Source organism: Stegodyphus dumicola, chromosome 7 (assembly GCF_044657685.1).
Source record: "Stegodyphus dumicola isolate Sdum_Otavi_A_Nest chromosome 7, ASM4465768v1".
NCBI classification, from domain to species: Eukaryota; Metazoa; Arthropoda; class Arachnida; order Araneae; family Eresidae; genus Stegodyphus; species Stegodyphus dumicola.
The window spans coordinates 100,069,978-100,095,930 of NC_140774.1; the positions used below are offsets into that span (position 1 = coordinate 100,069,978).

The 25,953-nt window shown below is 31.8% G+C and overlaps 1 protein-coding gene across 3 annotated transcripts in view; it reads left to right on the forward strand.

Moving 5' to 3' along the window:
• Window positions 1-25,953, forward strand: part of LOC118199051 (medium-chain acyl-CoA ligase ACSF2, mitochondrial-like) — a 97,386-nt gene that overhangs the window by 65,250 nt on the left and 6,183 nt on the right. For all 3 annotated transcript variants that reach the window (XM_085820646.1, XM_085820647.1, XM_085820648.1), the window contains 4 exons: window positions 7,097-7,204; window positions 14,189-14,337; window positions 17,306-17,447; window positions 19,322-19,432. In XM_085820646.1, coding sequence (XP_085676772.1) covers window positions 7,097-7,204; window positions 14,189-14,337; window positions 17,306-17,447; window positions 19,322-19,432 — 510 coding nt within the window. The remainder of the gene's footprint in view (window positions 1-7,096; window positions 7,205-14,188; window positions 14,338-17,305; window positions 17,448-19,321; window positions 19,433-25,953) is intronic.

A 25,953-nucleotide genomic window follows, 5' to 3' on the forward strand; every position in this document is an offset into this window, starting at 1 on the left:
ATAAGGGCATAAAATATGGGAGACCTGTTCACACCTGCGAGAATGAGGTGTAAGCCGTGGGCAATGAGAGAAGCTAAATTTGCGCATACCTGGAATGTCTACAACTTTCTCGCGCTGTTCTCTCGCTCGATTGATTTCCCGCGTTCGCTCTCCTTGTTTTTTTCGTTGTGTCATGGCTTTTTCAGCTCGCCACAAAGTTTTACTGGCTCAACAGAATGATCTTGTATCTGCCCTTCTCATTAGCCAAGAGGCAACGGAAGAAGCTAATATTTTTTTGAAAGACCAATACTTGGTTGGCACATATATTTCTGTGCAAAGCAGTATGGAATATTTCTGCATTGTACTGTAGTAATCTCTATACTATAAACATGCACATGCATATTTATATATATAAAACCTTCTTCAATTTTTATATATAATTTCTCTTAGAAGAAATACGATATTCTAAATATGCCTAATTAAAAAAAATCTTGAGGATAACGAACAGATAGCCTGTATATAATATTTTTCTATTTTGCAGGTGTGAAAGCAGTTAAGCTAAGAACAGTACTTACCATACATTATTATTATTATTTTTTTAATTTTCAATCAGAAGGAACATGTTTCTATGACAGTGAAACATATGTGCTTAGCACTCCTTATTCACTGTCCCTGTCGATCGCTATAGTAGTTTGCTGTGCTACCAGTATCAGTTATCACTAGTACTAGTATCCCACAAGTGGTCACAATGACCAGCAACCACAACTAGTACAATACTAGGAAACGTTCACCCAACAATGTATTTTATGCTCAATCATTAAATACATTTTGCTGTGTTGCCAGCTGTTTGTATACACCTATTTCTAATAATTTGCATGTATAAGCCGCACCCCTGAATTTAATTTCAACATATGCTGTCATTTCTATTTATGACTAAATCTCAAAAGTAATTTCAATTGACAAATTTTAGGTACCCAAGTCTTCAAATGCATCAAAATTATAAACATTCATACCTTATCCAGGAATTTCTACCAGAGAAATAGCATTAATTTAATGATCAAAATTCCACTCAAATGATAGTAATAAAGAGTGGATAATAATAATAAATACTATTCATTAAATTATAGTCCATGTTACGAATTATGTGTACTATTCAGTTTCATTAAAAGTAAATTCCTTTCATGGAGAACGTAATTAAAAAACAGAACAGAACTTCAACAGGAGACAAAACTGTCTAGACTCTTGACTGTTTTAAGGCTATTTCACGACATTTTCTCCTTCTTGGAATTCATAAGAGCATTTTCTCAAAAGATTAATCTTTCATTACTTATACAAAGCTTACACCGTTGAATTGATTATTGTGACTATTCTTAAATAAATGAATATTTTTTTCTTTTTTCTTTAAAGGAATATTTTTACTGTTAAAAAAAACAGCAGATTCTTGATATTGATTTGATGTTTTAGTAAAATTATTTCATGAAGTTTGCTTGGAAAGAAAATCAGCATTTGAAGCAAATAGCAATACAATATTTCCAGCTTTTTCAATAAATTTATTCTTAAATGTAAAAATAATTAAACAGGAAAAAAATTCTATAATTTTTTTCAAATTATAAACAGAAAGAAAGTAATAATAATAATTTACACAGAAAAAATAAAATTTTTGCAATCATGCATTTTTTAAAGAATTTTCACAATAAAATGAAAAATATTGGATGGGATCAATCATCTACAGGATCATACACAGCGTGCATAATCCTGAGCTTAACTTTCGCTTTACAAGTTTCATCTATATTTTTCAATATAAATTGAAAAACTCATTAAAAGATGCATCATCATCATAGATTTCTTGCGAGATCAACTCTTTATTTCGTTCGGATACGATTACAACTCATTCGGATACGATGTGTTCCATATTAAAAAAAACGTCGCCTTCGATGTGACAGCGAAATCGTCTAAAGAAAGCCGCTTCATTTTAGCTTCACTCTGATTGGTCAACTCTTATCCCAAACTCGGCGTAAAGTTAAAAACTTTGAACCCTATGCCACGAGCCCTAAACCAGATTCTGTGACGTTGCAGACACTGGTTGCTTTGGCAACGGAGCTCGGCTTTAACCACTTATGCCCCTTACGCCCTCGTCTGAACGGGGCATTAGGGTACAGGGGACGCCGTAGATGCGTTCGACAAATTGCTTAGTCCTTATTTTGTGTCTACTGTTGCAAATTAGTAATTTGTTGCAACATTTATCTTTTTTTTTTTTTTTTTTTTATTTGGTGATTTCTTGTTATTATTGTTATTCTACAAAAAGGTAAATGCAGTTACATATTATGTTAAACTTAGGTTAGCTTTTTTATTCAGAAAACCGATGATTTGAGAATAAATACTCGAAAAATGTTTTTTACGTGAACCATTTGTTTATTAAATTAAAAATTATTATCTTTTGAGAAGAAAGGATTGACATATTTACGGAGTACCAATGAATTTATATACACCTATTTGAGATTTGAAGGGAAGTAAAAATTAAAAGGTATTCTGAAATCAAAAATTGGCCATTTTCCAATTTTTAGCCATACGGAAAACCGAAGGAAAATGTTTCGTTATTTCATTTTTAAATACGTACTTTAAATTTGATTAATTTACTTTAATAAACGAAAGAGTACCACCAACTCCTTGAATTATTTGTTTATTCGGTATTGATCTAATAGTTCATATATTTTCAAGCAATGGTTTAAGATATACTCACTTTTTCATAAGTAAGGTAAAATATTTCAAACAGTGACTTTCCGAGTGTTATTAAGAAGTTATTCTCACTATAGTTCTTATAATAATTATTTTCTTCTTTTATTTTTACTTCCACTTTTTCTGTTTTCATTTTTCCCCATATGTCAGAAGAAAAACAGAAAAAACTGTCTAAGTATCAGAATGTAATGAAGAAAAAGAAGTGAGAGGAAGACCTAATAAACCAAAACTTTAAAATTACTCAGTTTTTTCAAAACCCAAAGAATACCCAAGCTGACACTACTAGCACTAGTTTGTCCATCAACGTCTCAGCTACCACTGAAATTAACAAAAGAACCTAATAATCAGAAAGAGTTAAAAAGTGTTTTTATGCGAGAATTACCTTTAACTTCAATGTAGCCAGTCGAAGAAATACTATTGCTAAACAACTAATCTTGCTAAACAACCAAAGAGTAACCCAATTTCTTAGAACGATTAGGAATGAATAAACCTGTTAATTGAGTTTTACATTTTTATTAAAAAAAAGAGATTAAGCATTGACATAATGTTATTGAAAGAATCATCTGTGCCATTCAGTTTTTAGCCAAACAAAACTTAGCTTTCCATGGTTCCATTAACAAATTATTCGAAAGAAATAATTTTTTAAAGTATATAGAAATGATCCCAAAATTTGAGCCTGTCATATCTGTATATATTAATAAAATTCAAAGTAAAAAAAAAAAAAAATGCTTCATTACCTTGCAGATAAAATTCAAAATAAAATAATTAGCTTATTAGGGGTAATATAAAGCAAATTATTTTAAATAAGGTCAAACAGGCAAAGCATTTTTCTATTTTACTTGATTGTACCCCTGATGCCAGCCATCAAGAGCAGCAATTTGTATGAGGATTCTTAATTTAGAAAATACGGTCATGAGTATTGAAGAAAGGTTTTTAGTATTTTCTATTACAACATGTATGAACAACATTCTTATTAAAGACTTTAAAAGAGGAAAATGGTTTAGGTATTAGTAATTTACACGGCCAAGAATACGACAATGGGTCAAACATGAGAGGTAAACAGTTTTCGAGTAATTATACTCAAATCGTTGCTTATGCGAATTAAAAAGTTAACCTAAGTTTAGCATAATATGTAACTGCACTTAACCTTTTTTTATGTAGAAAAACAATAACAACAAGCAATCACAAAAAAGATAAATATTGCACAAAGTACTAGTTTTCAACCAGAAACCTCAAGCAGTTTAAAGGCTCCCTGAATTTGCCAACTTCATCGATGGGGGTGTTTCACCCCGGACAACCATGAATATCTGACTATATAGCTTCACCAAAACCAACGGACAAGACAGTACCATATGATCCCTGCGGAGCCTGAAACAATAATCGCCAGCGATGACTTCAGTTCCGGTGAAGACTGAATTTCAACACCCGTGGCCGAGACTGTCTAAGTACAGATCCTAATCAATAGTTTCTCAGGTTTTACCTGAATCGACTTCCAGAAGGGCATTCAAATAAGACAAGAATTTTCTTATTAAGACAGGTAACGAGACAAACTGCTTGTTTTAATGATATCCCTGTGCCTTTTTGACTGAGCGCCGTCGTGCACCACACAACCTTGCCCTAATGTCAGCGGGGTCCTGTCTACAGAAGAAAGACAGCCCAGTCATTTGGATGGGCTGTGGACACAATCATTTTGAATAATGAAATTCTGCTAAGATTTTTATTGCAAGTGCACATGATTTTTCATGCAGACCTGAAAAGGTTTCATTTTTATATTTGAAAATAATTAAGTATTGCATATTTCAAACCTGAAAGATTTCATTTAATTGTAATTCTCGAAATGCTTTGTCAAAAAGTTCTTATTTTAATAATGCTTAAATATGTGCAAAATGCATATGCTTTCATAAAAATTAAGACTAGGCTTTCATTCAGTAAGTTTTATAAGCACAAGATATTATATTTAACCCCTTTTATAATTCAGAATTATTTTGGTATCATGACTAACATATTTTTATAAAAACTTATGAATTATCATAGAATGTAATTTATAATCCTTGTAATATAAACCTAAGGATGTTTTATTTGATATTACTAGTTATTATAAAGTGAATAGTTTAAAATTAAAAACTACATTGCATAGTGTTACGTTACAATTCTGGCTTCAGGGATATTTCAAAATGTTGTGAATTCCTTGACCAGGACTGTCAAGAAAATAGGGCTTGAGCCGGAAAATTCAGGCACAATTCTAAGTTAAACAATTAGATTGTGAAAAAAGGATTTTTTTCACTTCTGTACGTGTTGCAGAGAGAGAGAATGGTTTCTATTCCCTTAATGAGTAGCAAGCCACTGGAGCCCATTTAGCCACGTGTGTCTTGTCTGAAAGCCTTGAAAGGAAGGTTAAAAATTATTTCATTGTAGTAGGTAAATGGATGTGGCAGCTGTGAGAAAAAAATGGCTTGACTTGGAATATGGTGCTATTTTTTGTTCAAATGGTCCTTGGACTATAAAGCAAACAGAAAAGTGGACAAACTTATTATTTTCTGGAGACAAGTTTTGTGGGATTGTAAAAATGTTGAGAGACATCTCCTTGCAAATGAGATGAGAAAAAAGTACCTTACTCATCTTTTCTTGAGGCTATGTATAAAAATATGTGCGTTGCCTAATTTAAATTGCTGTGTAGTTAAAATTGACCCAAAAAGAAGTTATGGGGTGACCAAGATGACCAATTAAGTTCAAATGAGGCAAGGTTGCATCATAAGATAGGTTTTGATTAATAATTGGGTCTGGAGTTATACAGGAAAGATTTTATTTAATAGAGACTTTTTTTTGGGAGGGCAGGGGGTAGGCTTCCTTCTTTTGCTTTGAGTTAGATTAGAGTTTAGTTATATGGAGAAGGAAAGGGGGGGGAGAAATTTGCAGATGATAACTATTAGAACGATATGCAGTTTCAGAGATGGAGAAAGAATATTTTATTGGAAATGACTGGAAAAGGCAGAACAATAAATTTTCCTTTCCTATACTAAAGAAGTATTCGAGTTTACAAAGGTTTAAGAAATGATTCAGCAATAAAAGTTCCTACTCTACACTAATGAAGTATATCAGTTGTACATATGTTTCAGAAATGACTGAGCGATAAAGGATTCTGACCTACATGCACACAGGTTCCTGTCTATGAAGTGTAATAAAGAGTTCCTTTGCATTTCAGATTCTGTGACTATGAGTGAGTAATTGTGAGATGATTGTGTGTATTGTTCATAACCACGGCGTGAGTTACAGAGACTAATAATATAGCGTGAGTAATAATAGCGTGAGTAATTTGCTACAGAGACTATTAGGACTATTTACCTAGCATGGTGGAGAAATGGATTTTTGATCATTTTCTCCAACCAAAGTATGCTCATTCAAGTATTCTTCACTTCCTCTTTGTCCCAAGATTAGGATAAAGTCATCGTTTATGAGTTTACTGTAACTTTGATATGTTAATGTGGTACTTAGGGACTTGTATAAAAAATAAATATTTACATAGTTATAATTATATGTTTATCTGTTTACAATAATATAGTTAAAGAATTTTGAATTGTGTTATGTAAGGGAACTTGGAATAATAATTTTTGGCCATACCTAACTGTCGAAATTGTCATCTGAAAGAAAGATTAAAAACATTGTAATATGCATTTTGATACATGATTATCACATTAAAAAATTTCTATGCAACAGTAGTTATGTACACTAATTAATATCACTTAAAATTTGCACTCCCTGAAAACAGGTAGTTATTAGATATGTAATTGATACATCACATTTTAAATTTTGCTTTTGAAAAATTAAGAACTGAACAATGGATTTGAAATGTTAACACGTAGTTTGGTAGAATTATGTGATCATTGATATTATCCGATTCACTTTTTTAATGCTCTCACCAGTTGTATTATAAAAAAAAGAGTAAGCAGGTAAGTTTTTTTTTTTTTTTTTTTTTTTTTTTTTTTTTTATACACAGTAGTTTTGTCAAGTATAGTGATCATATTTTAAATATGAAGAAATAGAAATGCAGTTTAGTCAATAATGGGAAGAAAACCTTGTGAAGATGCTTCTTTCTTATCAGCCCATGTTTATTATATTTGCCTTAAGTCATTTTATCTGTTTTAAAATTTTTAGTGAATTCCAACCACCTGAACATCTCAGAATCATCCTTATAACCTTTTCTTTGGATTTCTGCAATTTCCAATTTATTTTTTAGGAATCCAGTGGTCATTTGGACTTAATAAATTGACAGAAATTTGTTTTTATTGGACTAGTGCATACAATTATTTTTATAATTAGTTTTATAATCAGTATTTCTTTGAAATAAATTATTCATTTGAATTAAGATAATTTTTTATTTTAGATAGCATATGGTTCAACAGAGAACAGTCCTGTTGTTGCTATGAATGGAATAAATGATGATTTCCAAAATGCTGTTGATGGTGTATTGCAACCACTGGAATTTGTTGAGGTAAAATATTGTGTTCCAAATAATGAATACACCTGTATTTTGTAATTATATACTGAAAGAAATATTGAAACATGTTGAATAACTGCATTTTAAATTTAGAAGAGCTTTAAAAATTAATGACTAAAATACCAAAAATATTTCTTATAGTGTTTATAATAATAAATTATAATACCAATAATTATATTCTCTGTACTTCAAATCATAATGGAAATGAAATCGTTCTTACTTTTTTATTTTATGTATCAATCAGATATTTCATTTTTACTTTTGCGCCTATACTTTAATACCTAAATGCCTAAACATTACAAAGTCCGAAATCTGGACTGGTCGGGACATTGGCGATTCCGGATGATTTGGGATTTTTCTGGATAATAGATCATCAATTTAAATCTGGTAAGATGGCATGCAGAAATTATACAATTAAAAATATGAAAACGTAATTTATGAAATAAAGAACAATTATGATCTAAAGGGTATCAAAATTTACAAAAAAAGCTTAATATTTATTTGTTTATTAAATCTTTCAATGTAAGTTGTTTAAGTAGCTTCCACAAAAAATTCAAAAAGTTCCTTTTTCCTTTTCCGTGTGTCATATACAGTGGACTTTCCAATGCCATACCCTTCGTATAATTTTGAGACACATATGCTTTATCCATTTTTTGCAGCAATTCCACTTTTTGCTTAATGGACATCGAAACATGGTTTCGCTTTGTAGATCTTTTGGTAACTCCAGAATTGGAAACTCTGTTCGACATAATCGAAAGTTCAAGCTTAGTTTGTATAAAATTGCCGTAATAATAACAGTATACAAAAAATAATAAGCTGGATCAAATTAGAAGATCAGGGAGCAGCGCAGTCTACTACATTAATTAAATGCCTTAGAATCAGTAAAGATAATTTTAGCCTAGCTTAATAGCGTATATTATACATTATTTGTTGCGTATCACAAGATTGGCGACGAAAGCCAATTTGTTTCATTAAATTTTATCTTCCTCCTATTGCGTACTGAATTAAGCCTGAATTGTATTAGTTTAGTTATTTACTGTACCTACGTTTATTTTTTGCACATACTTCAAACTAATCCAAGTCCTGAATAAATAAACTTGCATATATACTTAAGGCTTTATCTAGGGTCGGTGCTCGATACCGCCTGGTGCATCTCTACAAGTCCTAAATTCTGCTACAAAGTGCTTTCCTAAGTTCTAAATTTTCACCGTGCCTAAACTTTGGATCCCAGTGCTTTCCCTAAATCATAAAAACTTCTCATCCCTTAATTTTCCCACTCGGTGCTTCCCCAAATTCTAAAAATTTCGTCTTCCCTAAATTCTGCCATGCGGTGCCGACATATTCTGCCACCACTTCTGGGTTTATAGTGAATAACATATCACTTATTCTTAATTAAAATAGCACTAAATGTAATCTTTTGGCCTATGAGTTTCATTAACAAAATCTATTTTTAGCATATGAAAGGAAGTTTTTGTTGAATTTTTCCTCGTCAACATCTCTTAGAGCATTTAAAAATCTATAATCATCACCAAACGTTAGCATAAAAGTTTGCCATACTCTTGTTATTCAATTACTAAAATAAAAAAGTTTAGACATCACTGCATGAGTTATTACTGAAGCTGTCATGTATTGATAAACATGCAGTGATGAAAGCAAAATATAATAAATAATGACTTGCCAGGTCGGCGTCAGGGATATAAAATAGGTGAATGTTTTGGTCTGAGATGCATGCCAAGTAGATACTCAGCTATGGAGCCAAATTATTAATCTCACAAATTTATGCTTACATGATTGTTTTTCCATAACGAGGTATTTTATTTAGTGCCTAAGTGAAATTAAGAATCAGAATTTTTAAGTGAAAATCTCCACGTTTTATCATGGAAGGAAAAATCAAATTTGCATGTGTAAAGTATTAATAAAAAAAATTTTGTGGATTTGAGGTCTGGATTTTAGATCATTTCGGATAATGGACGTCCGGATTTCGGACTTTGTACTGTATTGTTTAATTTTACTTTCATTCTTTTAGTATTCAGATAATAATCTCATTCCTTAAATAATTAATATGTAGTACTTATTTAGTGTTTTATAGATTTAACTTTGCATTTTAATTACAAATCTTTGTTGTATGCTTTTATAATATTAAATTTTGGTCCTATATGTTGTTATTATTTAATAATGTTTTTCAGTTACAGGAAAACATACATAAAATTAGTTTATTCAAGTACTTTCTAGGTTGACAAATCTTATTTATATTGCCTTGTATTTCTGTTGATAAAATGTAACTAACAAAAGTACTTATTTTACTCAAGTATAAATTTTTTAGTAACAAATTTCCTAGTTTAGTTAAATTTTGGACTTAGTAAGTTTTGGATCTAGTTCTAAGGATCTCATAATTATTTTTGGAAAAATTATTCACCCTAGAAAGGTAATCTTGCTGTTATTTTTCAGCAGCAATTTTAGCTTTTTAGGATCGTCACCCTTTAGACAAATACATTTATCACAGCCATCATGTTTAGATTCCTTAGGGATCAGTTTTATGCTTTAGAAAAACATGAATAGATAGAATGACTTGAAATTTTGTCACCATGAAATGCATTCTTTAGTGGTTGTAAAAGCTAAATGTTAGATCAAGTGATTGTGGAGCATGAGAAACCACCACAAACTGCTGTCACTAAAAAAAAAAAAAAAAAAAAAAAAAATGCTGAGCAGTGTGATGAGCGGAAACATTGTCTTCCGGCCTGCAGCATTTTTAGGTTTTCTTTTTCACTACTAAAAGATATTTTGTTTTCAGGACTTCTTCATAGGCTGCAGCCATCACTGTGGTGCTCAAGGTTAATCAACAATTCCTCATAATCCTTCATTCCAACTGTTAAATCATGTTGTCCGACCAGCTGATGTGTGGCTAGTTCCTTTGGTTTGCTTAACTTCTGGCCTTATTTTAACTCTCACATGTACAAATCCCCAATTTTTTACTTCCGTAGTCTCATTACTGTGTTCATCATTCAATTAATAATACAAATTTTCTTAGGTTTCATTTACAATCTGACTGATAAATCTTAATTAATGGCTGCATTTTATAAAATAAATCTTGCATTTTGATAGGCCTGCATTCTTGACAAAAAAAAATTAAGGGACCTTAGAGCTTGAATACATGTTATACACTGGTTATCATAAATTAAAGAAAAATCACAAAAGTAGCGATAACTCCCTCAAAAATAAGTCAAACCATGTAAAATTTGAATATGTTGCCAAGTAAGAGAAGCTGAATAAAACTGAAATATGCAAATTAGTGGCGCTGCATTCGGATATGTCATCTGCGAGGAGAATAAGAGTCCATGTTTGAGAGCAAGCCCACATATTTCACTGTGGTAGTGACATCAGAAATCTGAGATAGCCAATTCGTAACAATGACCTCCAGGCATCATTTGCCTGCGGAACTACGATGGAGAGCCATTGGGAGACTAGAAGCAGGAAAAAGTCAAACAGAAGTGGCTAGATGGCTAAATGTGAGTCCTTCTGTGGTTCATAGAATTTGGAGGCGATTTCAAACCACAGATTCGGCATCTAGGAGGTTCAGCCAAGTACGGCCAACTGCTACGACGAGCGCCGATGACCGATATTTGACATTATGTGCACGCAGGAATAGAACCGCTACGCCGACTCTTCTTAGATCCTCCCTTGCTGCAGCCACTGGAACGTTGGTGTCAACGTCTACTGTGAGTAGAAGGCTTCAGGAAGGTGGTCTGTATGCAAGGTGACCAGCCATTTGTTTGCCGCTCACGTCACGCCATAGGAGGGACCGTTTTCAGTTGGCATGACAACATGTCTACTGGACGCCTGATCAGTGGCGAGCTGTTCTCTTTACTGATGAGTCTAGGTTTAGTCTAGAAAGCGATAGGCATTATTTGGAGAGAATCTGGAACCCGTTATCATCCGTCAAACATCCGTTAAAGAGATGCATACGGAAGAGGCAGTGTCTGTGTTTGGGGTGGCATCTGTTTGAGTGGACGCACAGACCTCCATGTTCTTCCAAGGGGAACCATGAATGCTCTGGTTTATAGAGATGACATTCTTGATGCTTATGTGCACCCATGTGACGGGGCAATAGGTGATGCTTTCCTGTTATAGGACGACAAATGTAAGAGCACACAGGGTTCGCATCGTATATGATTATCTTCAACAGGAAACAATTATGCGCATGGAGTGGCCAGCTCGATCCCCGGACTTGAATCCTATTGAGCGCGTTTGGGATGCTTTAGAGAGATGTCTAACTGCTCTCAATCTGATCCCTCAGACCCTTGCCGCACTTGCAACTGCTTTGAAAGAGCAATGGCTCTCGCTTCCTATGGAACTGATAGACCACATAATTGAAAGCATCACACATCGCTGTATTCCTTCTAGAGGCAACCATATTCCATATTGAAGGTACTTTTCCTATAGCAAACTGACACGTTCGATTTGTTCATTTTATACATGTGCTAATTTCTGTACTACCATAATTGTCTAGTAATTTATTTTTATGTTATTTGATACCTTACTATATGTTGTATATTGTGGGTAAGTTTCATAAAATTCTACATGTAACTTTTTCAGTAATCGTGATTTTTCCTTAATTTATGATAACCAGTGTATTATTTGCAGAATAGATGTATAATCCAATTAGATGCATTTTTAAGAGGAGAAGAAATAAGATTACTGTTTTCATTAATCTTAAAAATTAAGCTTTTACTAGTCATCATTTATTTGGCTTTTTCTTGTGTTTGTGTGTCTGAAATTATATATAAATAATGCCTTGAAAAGCAGGAACATATAAAACAACAACAACAGTAATTAAAAAAATTGTTGTTTTCTGCGTTGTTACTTTTTATGATGAACAGACAATGATTTATGTCTTTTGTTCTTTAAAATTTATTTCTAATTTGTATTGCTATTAATTGCAGTAACAATGAATGAATATTTAATGTGTTTTTCAGTAATTCATTATTTTCTGTCAATTTTCAATTACTGTATTTACTGATGTATTTTCCCCTTAGCATTTTAGCAAAAAGTTCTGAAATTTTTTTAAATTTTTCCATTCCTTGAGGTGTTAAAAAAGCAAGATTCCCTAAATTTTAAAATGGATTCAGCCGTGCATTGATTGTTTTTGTTTTATTAATCGATTTACTCATGGATTTTGGGTGTATGGACTCAAAATTTATGAATCATAGTAGTGAAAAGCATCAAGAAAACAGATCTTAGAGTCATTGCACTTTTGAAGATAGACTCAATGGTAAGATGATGGTGATGATAGCAATGACTTGGAAGTTGTAGCAGATGACACAGACAGGAGTTTAGCAGCTTTGAATGATTTGAGGCCAGCTGAGTAGCAGTGCACAACAATCAGAACAACCAAGATTCAAGGCACAGGAAAGCAGCTATGAAGATATCTTATTCAATGCAATAATGTTAATATTACTATGCATTCTTATTGGAATGCAGGTTTTTTTAAAGTAAATAATATTATGGTAGTTGCTAATTTTTTTATCCATGTATGCAGTTCATTTGTTATGCTCTTACTGTAATCATGTTAAAAAATGTACCAAGTTCACTTGGAAACTAAACACCGGTGGTCCCTGTGACAAGCTGATCACTTGTCCAGGGCATAGGCTCATACATCCTGGTTCCCACGGTCTAGAAAGCAGATATCAGGGCATTGCCAGCCATGGCTCTCTAAGGGTTGTTTGTGCTTCTGAGAGTTTGAGTACCTGTTGATTGAAAACTAAATTGTTGCTAAAAAATCTGTTAATATTTAGCTGAATAGATAAATTTTCATGCTGCCAGTTTTTACAGTTCAGTAGAAAGCTATTATTCTACATGCATAATATACGGTATGGTAGCATACCTTCACAAAGGTCTGTGTCAAACAGAAATTTCTGCCCACAAAACTTCTATGCTCTGAACTAAAAAGTTGTATGAACTCTACCCCAAGCTCATTCCTCTTGTGATTACTTTATTTTCCCCAAACTGAAACTTCATCTCTTATGAAACACTTTTCCTGACACTGAAAATGACTTAAGAACTCATCTGTGCTCACTAATGTACTGCTTATTAGAGTGTAAATGGGTTGTACATTGAGTAATATTGTGGCAGACAAGAATATGTGCATTTTTTACATTTGCATGCAGTTTCAATGTTTGCTGCACTGTACCCACGCACATTTGTTCGGCTTATCATCATGTATTTAATTTAGTATTTTACCTTTTAATTTTAAATAAAGTTAATTTTATGGTTTTACTAAAGTGTTTGGCTTTCCTTCTGATGAACCTTCTGACAAGTTTGGAGTATTGTGGCGATTAACCATCCCCAGAATATCATCAAGTGTAATTTTCCTGTACTTTTCCATTTAAAAAAATGCATTCTTCTTATTTTAGTTTCACACAGTGGTATTGCATATATATGCTTTTTGACTGTTGTTTAATGTGGAATTCTATAAATGATGCAGAATCAGAAGCAGCCCCAGCTCCAGCATTTTTGGCACCGTATATGATCAATAAAATTCGTGCTGCATAGAAATTAAATATAGTAATAATTCGAATTGATTGTATCTTTATTTAATTCTGCTTTGTAAAAAGAACCATGACTGGCACCCTCCAAAAGTTGTTACCATTGGTGGCTGCTTATGCCACTTACAATTGGAGTTGGTGCTAATCACAAGTTTTCATATGAAGAAAAATACATTACAGAAATGTAAATAGTATATTCTGTTATTTATAAATATAACTTTATGAAATATATACACTTTTACTTGACTGTCTCAACTCTAATTTTTCTCAGAAATATTTATAGAACTATGCAAAATACATGTATTTTAATTTTCAATAATTTGAAAATTATTCAGATTTGACTGCACATTAAAACTCAGATTGCTAAAACGTTATTTAAAATGTTTAAAACTGTAATGTTCAGTAACTGTGGTGTAACCTGAATTTCTTTTCATAGCTTAAAATTATTCATGATAACGGATGTCTAGTGCCAATCAAAAGTGAAGGAGAATTGTGTGTAAGAGGCCATGGATTATTTATGGGTTATTGGGGTGATAAAGAAAAAACAGAAGAAGTTATTGATAAAACTTATTGGTATCACACTGGGTAAATAGTTTTTCTTTTTTCCTTTCTTTTTCTTCTTTATATATATATATATAATTTATTTCCTAAACAATATTGATTAATTGGTTATATTATCTCCTAAGTTTAATTAAAGTAGAATTATTTTAAAAGAGGGAATTCATACTGGTAAGTTATATTTTGAAAGATGTTTTGAAGTAACTTGAAAGTAAAATGTTAATAATGTTTTAATGGGGACTGGAATTAAATCATCATGAAGAACAAAATTTCAATTGTAAAAGGAAAAATTAAATTAAAAACATGTAATCATAGTCATTGATCGGAAATTAGTTGACTTTTCAAGGGGAACAAACCAACTCCCGTTCAATGAACAATAATTAATAAAAATACGTAAATACGAAGGTGTTTCGTCTTTACTCGAGTTATCGGCAATTCTAGTCAAGCCAAATATTTCCGCGAATAGAAGGAAATTATGAACCAATGCTGATACTCAAAGAACCTATTCTTATGAAGCATTTTAGCCAATTCAATTTGGAGTAAAAAGCAATTTCTGTAGAGATATCCGAAAAAACTCGAATAACCGTCCCCGACACCCTCATGTTTATGCATTTGAGTTCTATATTATTTGTAAAAATTAAACATTGGAAATTGTCATTATGAAATAGAATTTAAAGTAAAGTTGAAATAAACATAGAAGATTACAAAAGAGCAAACTTTGTAAAAACAAATCAAAAATAATATAAAAATAATAAGAACAGGGAATGTACATGAAGATATAAAGGCCAGAAAAGGTATTAAGTAACTTACATTCTTTCTAGTGGGGAGTTGGCAAAGTGTTCTCTTCGTGTCTGACTCATAAGTGTAGGGTGTCCGAAAATTCTTAGCGGCAGTGGGGGCTTTGAATAATATCAATTGGTAAGACTTGGGAGAAGTAATTTATGGTAGTGGGTGGGACTCGGAATTCTTGAGGGATGGATTATGTGGAGTTCTTATTTGAGTGAAACTGTCTGTTAAGATTTTTTTGAAAATACTAGTGAATGGAAATTAATTAATTTCTGGCTAATTGTCGTGTTGCAATGATTAAGAATTTAAGAAAGGAAAAAAGGAATTTTCACTGTCCAAGAGCTATTAGACAGACTAAAGTCATGAAATAGGCCCATTTTTTTAGTAACAGCATAAGTCTGAAGACAATTAGCATTTTACAATATATACAACTGAGTAATTACACTATATAAATATCCTTCAACTGATAGTCATCCAACTTATACCGCCTTCTCAGGTTTAGGAACAAATTATCATATCCCTATCAGTTAAATGATTTAGAGTGAGTATTTAACACCTGCTCTTCTAAGGCAATGGTTAATATATAAACTGTGCCTTTCAATATATGATATATTAAATTAAAAATATATGTTGTAGAAAGTTTAATCATAAAAGAGTAAAAATAATTATTAGTATAGAAATGAGTTAAGCATGCAGAAAATAATATTAAAAAATTAGGATGAATGGTTAGTGGCTTTTAATAGCTTAGTGATCAGAGCACTTATCAGCTACTTAAGAAGTCTTCAGCTTCTGAAAAATTTTGATTCTAAATTGAAGCAAAATCTCAACTGATATAAAAATGTGTCTTACAAATAAGGTATTCAGTGGGAGTCATAGCATTCATTATATATACATATTTATAAAACTTCTACAAAAATGACATTAGTAGATGATTTTGCATTAATATTTCTGAAAAACAATTTTTTATATATTTTTGAAAGATTTTATCTGAACTTTTATTTCCTTTTCAAACTTATTTTGCTATAATTAAAAAAAAAAAAAAAAAACATAGTGCATTCAGAATCTGTCAGTGAAGATCATTTGACAGGGGGGAGGGTGAATGGCATTAGTAATTATCGTAATTTTTGTTTTAGTAGTATGTATTAATGTTCCTAAGAAAAGTCTTGGCAAAGGTATCTCTTCTAATGTCAGTAAGTACTGATTGATTTACCATAAGGAATTATGTAATGAATTTATGACAATTCATAACTTTATGTGATTAGATTTCAGCTGTATCTGACTGCTTGTTCTGAACATCTATCCCCCCCCCATAGTAAGGATATTAGCCATTTTGAATAACTAGAAAAATGACTGTGAAAAGTTATTAAAGTTAGTACAGTCAAAAAAATTTTTTTTTCTTGATTAGAGAATAAAATTATAGGACAATCGAGAATTGACACTTAAATTTTTCATACTATCCTAATTTCTCTACTTAATCTACCTTTAACAGTTTGAATATCAAAAAGTTGTTAATTCAGATCAAAATTTTGTGCTTCTAAATTTATTGTGCCTATGTTTTATCTTACTCAGTTTTGGTATCTACGATTTGACTTCAAATATAAATATTACATTTAATGTACTATGTGCTTAATGCTGCAAAATACAAAATTTGTTGAACAACTGGTGCACATTTCCATCATTTCCTTGCATATTTAATTTTTGTTACACATGATAGATAATTTTTATGCACATTATTTCCTGTAAGTTGAATTGGTACCAGACACTTCCAGTATTTATTTTCCATTAGAATGTTAGTGTAATGTCAGCATACAAACATTGCTACTTAATGTTGCCATATAATGAGTACAAAAGAAAATGTAACAGCTTACAGTACCATATATCATTTGAGTGTTATAGTTCAAACTCATAGGTAAAAAACAAGTAAGATTTGAAATATATAAAATCTTTGAATGTAAAAAAACTATACATATATGCACATTTTTAGTATTATTGTCTGGACTTATCAAAATAAATGCATTTACATCAATGGTGTGAAAGAATTTAAATCCCACACATTTTTATTCTATCATATTCATTTCTGAGAAAATTAGCTGGTGTGAAAGATTTTAAATCCCACACATTTTTATTCCATCATATTCATTTCTGAGAAAATTAGCTATTTAACTTTATGCAGTCAATTGTTTTAAATTCTTCTGTAATTTTTTATTAGGGATATTTGCATCATGAATGAATATGGATATGTCAAGATTGTTGGGAGAAAGAAAGACATTGTGATTCGAGGTGGTGAAAATCTGTATCCTCAAGAAATTGAAAATTTTTTACACACACATCCAGCGGTTCTTGAAACTCATGTAAGTACAAAGTAAATTATTGTATTGAATAAAATTTTATGGAATTTTCTGGAATGAAATTTTACTGCTTTAGAATTTTTAAGTTTTTCCCCATCTCAAAAGTGAGCACAAACCAGTTTACTTAAAAAAGTACTTCATGATGGCATCCCTTCCTTTAGGCAAATAATCCTTTTGCCATATTCCAAATAATCCACTGGAATCTATTTATACAAGATATCTTTTACAAAATTAAAGTTTATTTGCATATCATTGTTTGACTTGGTCTTCCTCTTCCAGTAATGCTGTTTGTTATTTGCTACAAATAACAAAGCATAGAAATAATTTTCTTTGATAATCTTAAAATACTGTTAATTTTAACTGTTCATTAAACTGATATGTTAATTGATAATAAAAATATATTGACAAATACTCTGCTGGCCATTAAAACTGCAGCATCATGAAGAAAATAAATATAAAAAATGGTATTTATTGTATGTAAACAGTATGGCATGAAGACAAAATGATTAAATTTGTTAGCAGTTTGGGGTTTACAGGGGTCCAAAATTAGTAGAAACACCTGGCAGCTAAAACAGCCCTTACCCCGTTAGGCATGGAGTCGAACTGGTCTTAGGTGACAGAAACGAGCAACTCATTCCATGCTGCTTCAAGTTTGTGCCACACTTCATCAACCATATTAGCTGGAGAGGGGTGGTGGGCCAGTCTCTCAGCAACCCATGACCAGATGGTTTCAATGGGTCACAGATCTGGAGACCATGCAGGCCAGGGCAGAAATCGAATACCTATCACTGTATCAAAGAAGGTCAGAACACGATGTGCAACATGTGGTCTTGCATTATGTTGTTGGAAGATAGCATTTGGCAGGCCTTGCAGATATGGCGTAACCATTGGACATAAGGTGTCGGAAATGTACTGATCTGCGTTCGAATTACCATCAATCTGAACTACAGATGTGCATGTCGTGCACCCAATGGCTGCCTAAGACATCACACCAGGAGCTGGACCTCTATGCTGATATAAAATGCAAGCAAACGACATGTGGTCTCCTCGGTGCCTCTAGACACGTATACGGCCACCAAAATACTGCATGCAGAACCAGGACTTGCCTGAAAAGATAACATTATGCCACTCCTGTATCCATCTTTGTCGTTTGGCATACGAGAGTCACCGTCTCTTTCTATGCTGCATTGTCAAGGGAAGCCGAACTAATAGTCAGCGGACTGATAGCCAGCACTGATGCAAATGGCGATGCACCATACGAGTGGATACTGGGCGTGCTGCAAACCTGCTTATTTCCTGACTAATAGTTTGTGATGTGGTTGTACGGCTTTGCAGTGCTGACCTCACAATATGTCTGCCATCGAGGACTTTAGTCATGATAGGGCATTGAGATCCTGCATGCCATTCAGTAAGATCCTCAGACACCCATTGATTCCATATTCGCATGACAATAGTTTGATGTGGACCAGTGTGACAGGTGATATCCTGAAATGATAATCTACACTCTCGATAGGCAATGATCCTGCATCTACATCTATCGAATTCCGACAGTTGCTAGTAATCCTTTCTTATTATTATTCGAGGCAAAACATCATATTCTGAGCAAACTCTGACCTTATAAAGCACTTTCCAAATAAGAAATCTACTACACAACTTTTTTTTATGCAGTGCTTCAGATGTCGTTTCTTCCTCCTGAATCATCTAAATGCACTGAAATACTAATCATTTGCATATCGCAACCTCTTGTTTCATGTGATTTTGACATTTACCAGATCATTCCTTCCTGGTATAGCAATTTTAATCACCAGCAGTGTAGAATAATATGCTAAGTCAATAAATGCAATTGCTAACCTCTCCTTCTATGAAATACTTTTTAGATTGTTGGGGTACCTGATAGCAGAATGGGAGAAGAGCTGTGTGCTTGGATTTCTGTTAAAAATGGCATGAATATCACTGAAGAGGACATTAAAAATTTTTGCAAAGGAAAGGTAAAAATAAAATGTATTATTCTAAACTAATATTATTTGCTATTAAATTGACAGAAATGTGTAGCAAATGTTTCTATTGAAATCATGGCTACATATTTTAGTTTGTTTGTTAACTAAATTAGCTGTAATAAACTTTAGTTTGTTGATTGCTTAAATCAACACTAGTAAGTTCGAACTTGTCGATAGTTTAAATCAACACTGATAAGTTTTAGCTTATTAATAGTTTCAATCAACAATAAGAAATGTTTTTTTGAACATTTTTTTTTTTTTTTTTTTAATTTTATTTATTTTTTTTTTTTTTTTTATTTAAAGTGAAACCGCAATTCATTAATGTGGTTCAGTCCTGAAGGCCGATTATCACCGAAAATGTTTATAAACTGAAACTGTTTTACTGTTTTCCCCTTAGGAATTAATGTAAAGGTATTAATTCAATTATAGCTAATTGATTATTCAAGCTTTGAAACAGCACTTTATGCATTAAAGTGCTGTTTCAAAGTTCATAATGCAGAAACAATAAAAGTCCTTAAATCTAGGACAATGAAAATGAATACATTTTTATAAAAATGAACTGATGAAAAGTTTTATTTTATTTGTATGAAGGAGAGTGGATGACTTGCATAGAAAATGATGAGGAAAATGGAAGGAAAGAGATGTAAATGAGAAGTACCCTTCCCAGGTGTTAATATTTAAAATTAGAAGTGCCAGAGTCCTACGGAAGACAATCAGCACAGCAAAACAAAAATGAATAAATAACATAACTAATAAAATAGTCAAATAACAAATTTTGAAAAAGATAAAATCTGAAAAATCCGAGAGGTTTCAGGTTTTAATGACGGCCCAAGAAGACTTATTTGAAGTCTAATATGCTTTAACAGTAATTTATAGGATATTAGATGAATATGCATTTAGACACTAACATAGGAACATTATCTATCTTGCATAAATTTAAAAAGTGAAAAAATATGTAATGTAATTCTGTAAAAATATTTAATGTTTTTCATTAGATAGATATATCATGAATTAAATGCATTTTAATTTAAATGAATCAGATTAAAATGCAAAAATAACATTCTTAGGGACTGCATCTATTGCATTTAAATAGTTTAGTATGTTAATTAATAGCAGACAGATTAAATATGAAAAAATAATATCTTACGTTTTTCTGAATGGCAATGGGCTGGAATGAAAAGTGAATTGATACATTAAAATGAAACAATGCAAAATCATGTTACAATACTAATACTCATTTTGAGTTACTTATTAATAATTCAAGTAACAAAATAATTAGTAAATAAAATAATTAAAATAATTGGTCGGTTAAAATTAAAATTCAGTAAAATGCAAAGAGATAAATAAAAATTCAATGAATTAATGGTAAATTGTTAATAATAAAATAAATTACTGGATCTTGTCTTATTTTTGGCTCCACGCTCTGGCTGAATTTAAGTCCTAAATATGCAGTATAATATATTACTTCAAGAGATAATAGCAGTAAATATCATTCTTTTTTTTTCAGCACTGCCGATGAAAATACTTAAAGCTTCATTAATGAGAATAGAGAGAGTGATATAAACAGTAACAGAGTATGTAGGAAATTTTAACAGAGGATATGTAAATATGGAAACAAAGGGAGAAGAGTCCAGCACTTTCTGATCACAGTCTTCTGCTAGTATAATTTTAATTGTCAAGCAGAATGTGATAGGGGTAAAAATTTCCCTGAATGAGTTTAACTGAGAGTAAAATAACAAGTGACAATTCTGTGCTCAATATTTGGCTGTATCATTCCAAAAAGTCTGTAGGTGCTCTTTTCCAATGGAAAACGCTAACATGAAAAATTTTTCATGCTATCGTCAATTCATTGCACTTCCTGGAGATTAAGCCTTTGTGTGGAGGCCTTTTTTTTTCCCTTTAATAATCTTAATCTCCATACAAGAAATTGTTTTCTAGGGAAAGAGGAGCCATGCATTCAGAAGTTAGAACCAGTTTTTTATTTTGTTATTGAAATAAAATTTTCTAGATCAATAGAATTTCCTGCTGAAACTGTGATTCAGTTACATAAAAGAAATAGCAGAACTCTCTTATTTTAGGGCTGTAGTGCTCTCCAGCTAGAATTACAATTTATTTTTTTAAATTAAGAAGTAACAGAGCTTATGTACATTGGATTCTTAGGCAATTTAAGCTCTGACACTTCCAGAAAAATATTAGGTAACTGTCCTTCTGGACACTGTCTTTTATCTTTCCTTTGTTTCTTATTCTCAAGTGTCAACTCTACTTGTAACTTATTGGACCTCTACTTCACTCAAAATTTCTGTAATTTAATTTTTACTTCCTTGTACGAGGTAAAAAGGAAGTATTGTAATCGCAAAAAGTTTCAGACAGCATATTTCAACGAAGATATCCATTTTGACCACTATAGAATGCAATTTAACAATGTTTTTGCATGACATCTGCACGTAAGGATAGAATAAAAGACTCTTTTCCTCCAAAACAAATATAAAATTGCTTTAAAATGAATTCTGAAGAGAATTTTCCGTGGCGTTTGTACGTGCGAATCTCGCATAACTCAAAAACGAGTAGCCTCAGAACGTTGGAAATTTGTATATAGAAGTGCACCTCATATTTTGGTTACAATGAGCAGCACCAAACGTATATAAATATATTTATATATGAATCCATTCTGTTACCTGGCTCAGTGATCTCGGTTTCTTTACTCTTATATGTTTGTAAACTGTGCACTTTTTGCTTTAAAAATCATTGAATTATGTTGTTCTTATCTTCCGGCTAAGGTTTTTATGCCTTTAGTAAATATGCAAGCAATATTTTTAGAATTATCAACATTTTAAAAGTTTTTTAAGTGCGGCTAAGCCTTTATTTTTGCAAAGGCGGACATGTTTATTTACATTTGAAACTTGGCAAAATAACGAATTTGTTGCCAATCTAGGGAAACTAAGCTTCGCAACAACAAAGATAACGCCTTCTTTTATTATTGATAATTAAATAATGCTTAATCCATTCTGGAATTTATTCGAGGAAATAAGTGTTTAAGATTTACTTCGTAATTTTTAATATAGATATTTTGAGTTTTTATGAAATTTGCCTTGTCGCGAAGTGAAAACAGAACTACTCGAATGAGAAATACTGAATCGTCTGTGAAAAAATGTTTCTTTTTTGTTGTATTTGCTTAATTTCTTTTATACATCCTTCAAGATTTATTATAGTATTTGAATAGAACATGTGGCAACGATTAGATAATTCTTCAAATGATATCAATTTTGTGCATTCTGAGATATGAACGAAATATAACACTGTTAAGTGAACCTAGCTCCAGAGTGTCGCTATGGTAAACAAATATAGTGAATTTTAAAGAATGCGTTTTTTCTATTGTGGTTTATGTGCTGTGGACAAAGTAGATTTAATTCAATCCAATAAAGTTTAAATAAAATGCAAGAAAAAATGCGTATAATTTAATATTCCGTACAAGGAAGTCATGTAGTCTACACATCAGATTTTTTATATTATCGCTTATATTTGAAAATTTTTCTAAAATATGACATTGTATTGTCAGTGAAAACACTTCTGATGTATTTTGCTATTGCTTTATCAGAGTGATATTATTACATGAAAACTTTACATCTTATCCCATTTCTCACAAATTTCATGAATCAAAGAACTCGCATCATCTTTATTTCCTTTCTCTTCCTCTGAAGATATTTCCTGCAGTCACCTTTTTTTCCTGCTTCTGAAATTGTCACAATTCTTTCTTGTTGAGCTCATTTTTATAGTCCTCTAGTAACTCCTTCATGTCTTCACTTCCAAGCCGATTTTTTTTTTTTTTTTCCCCTTATAAACACAATATAGTTTTCCTATAATAGATTACAAATATATCCTGAATTCAAAGCCAGAGTGTTTGCCAGAGCAAAGCCAGAGCCCGACCCATTAAGCAAAATAAGCATGTGCTTAGGGCATTACTTAAAGAGGGCACTACAGTAAAGTCATTAAGAACTCAAGAAAAGTGGGCACCATAATATATTTCCATTGTTGGTTTTACTATGGAATGGTGCATCTAAACCAAGATAGAGAAATAAGAAATGGGAAAAAGCAGGAATAAATGTTTGGGGAGGCACCAAAATTTTTTAAATGCAGAGGCATAAAAACAATTAAGTAGAAAATTCCAATAAAGCTGGAGACGCATACATTTAATATAATACCTACAGGTATCATTGTACCTGCCAATAGTTTTACATGTGCCCATTGCTGTGCAAGCAGGATAAAAGTTCTTTAAGTTTTCAATAAAATATTATGTAATTAATTAAATTGAAGAAATATAAACATGTTTGTTAAAAAAATTATTTGTTCATAATTATTATGTATCTATAATTTTAAATGGACTTTCCAGACATTGTGGTTTGACCAAGATTATCACAGTTTGAAGTCATGATGCCAGTACCCAGGACTATTTCTCATTTTATCCCAGATATTTGTTGAAATTTAAAAAATGTCAAACCTACATTCATTAAAAATATTTTTAATATCTCCCATACTACTGTACTGTATGGCCATTTTTCATATTTGGCTCCATACACCGCATGTAATTATTTATTCTGCATTATGGTACCATCTACAAAGGGAAATTCCCCTTTAATAGGTATTTCTGTATATACCTTATTATATTTATTACTAGTTATATGCTCATATATTAAATGTATGCGTCTCTAATTTTATTGGAGTTTTATACTTCATTGTTTTTATGTACTTTGTTATTTTAATTCCAGCATGAGTGATTCAAGTAAGAGACACAGAACCTATAATTTTAATACTGGCAGGAAAGAATCATATTGTTTTGTCAATTTCAAAGATAAACATATTTTCGTAGGGGAGTTGAACTCAAGTGCTCAAAAAACATAAAGCCGAACGTCACTTTCGGACAATTCATGCCACTTACAATATGACCTTATCTCTTAAATCTGATGTAGGAAAGAAGAAAATAAATCAATTAAAATCAAACCTGTTTGTTCAACAGTCAGTTTAACTAAGCCTCTGATGAAATGTACGAATGTCGTTACTGCTTCTTTCAAAATTTCACACATTTGTGGAGAAGAAATAGCCTTTCCAGGATGGAGAATTATTACATGTAGCATTTTTAACTGGTATTGATTGCTTGTTTGAAGGATTTTCTAATCTGTGTGAGATTATGTCAGTAATACAAGATTTTCAGTTAGATAACACTCAAAAGAAGAATGCATGCCATTTTCAAAAGACTTCCAAACTGAGTTAAATCATGCCTTGAAATTGCAACTTATCCTTACAACAGTTTTATGAGTCTGCAGATGTATCTACAGAAGACTGTGCAGTTAGCAGTTATGGTGAGAATGATATTAGGTAGTTTTTCTGTAAAAGAAGGCCTACTGAAAATATTAACTATGGAAAGATAAACAAAAGGGGAAGATATCTGCATTAAATTTACAGTATATGTAAAGTACATAGATATGCCTGTGCACAAGCTGTGAGTGATAACCACTGTGGGATATCAGCAATGGTTGGGTAATATTAATGAACTTATTGCTCTTTTTGAGCAAGATGACTCATTTCCAAACTTTATGTTGTGTCACAGTTTCATCTATCAGGAAGCTTTGTGTGGTAGAATATTGCCCTTCGGACACATCATAAAAATTGTTACAAAAATTTTCTTCAGTAACTCGAGAGCCCATGATAGATGGACCTTAGCCTTCTTTACAATTTCATTTCAGGCAGTTCTACTTTTAGCTTTAGTCTTCCAATTAATGACCTTAAACTTAGACAAGCCTCTCTCCTCTTTAAGTTAGCCATCCTAGTTTTGGTCTGCCTCTCTTTTGAGTACCTATTGGCTTGCACATGAATATTTTTTTGGTAGTTTTACTTACAGGCATTCAGATTAGGTGACCAGTTCATCTTAATCTTTGAATACTGATAAAATTTATGATGTCTGGGTACCTGTATGTTCCATAGATTTCTACATTAGTTCTCCAGATGCCATCTATTTGAATACCTTCAACAATACTTCTCAAAATGTTTCTCTCAAAAACTGAAAATTTTTTTATACAGTTAGTGTCTCTAAGTTCTAGCTCCATATGTCAAAACAGATCTAATTAAATATTTGTAAACTGCCAATTTAATTGTTCTTTTGATAAGGTGTAATTTCAGATGCTTCTTTAAACCAAAGAAATACTGATTAGCAAGTGTTACTCTGTTATGAATTTCAGGAGAGATATTATTCTCTATATTAACTACAGAACAAAGCTATGTGAAACCCTCTACAATTTCAAATTTATATTTATCAATTTCTGAGAAAGAATAATAAGGTGCATTTTAGCTGCTTCAGCGTCCAGTGAGAGAAATGCCCATTTGATTACTTCAGAAGTTCTAACACTGATGCCAATATCATCTGCTAATGCAAAGACTTGAACTGATTTGTTAAAAATATCTTCCCTAGTATTTATTTTGGAATCATTAATGATTTTTGAACAGCTGAATTAAAGAGAAGT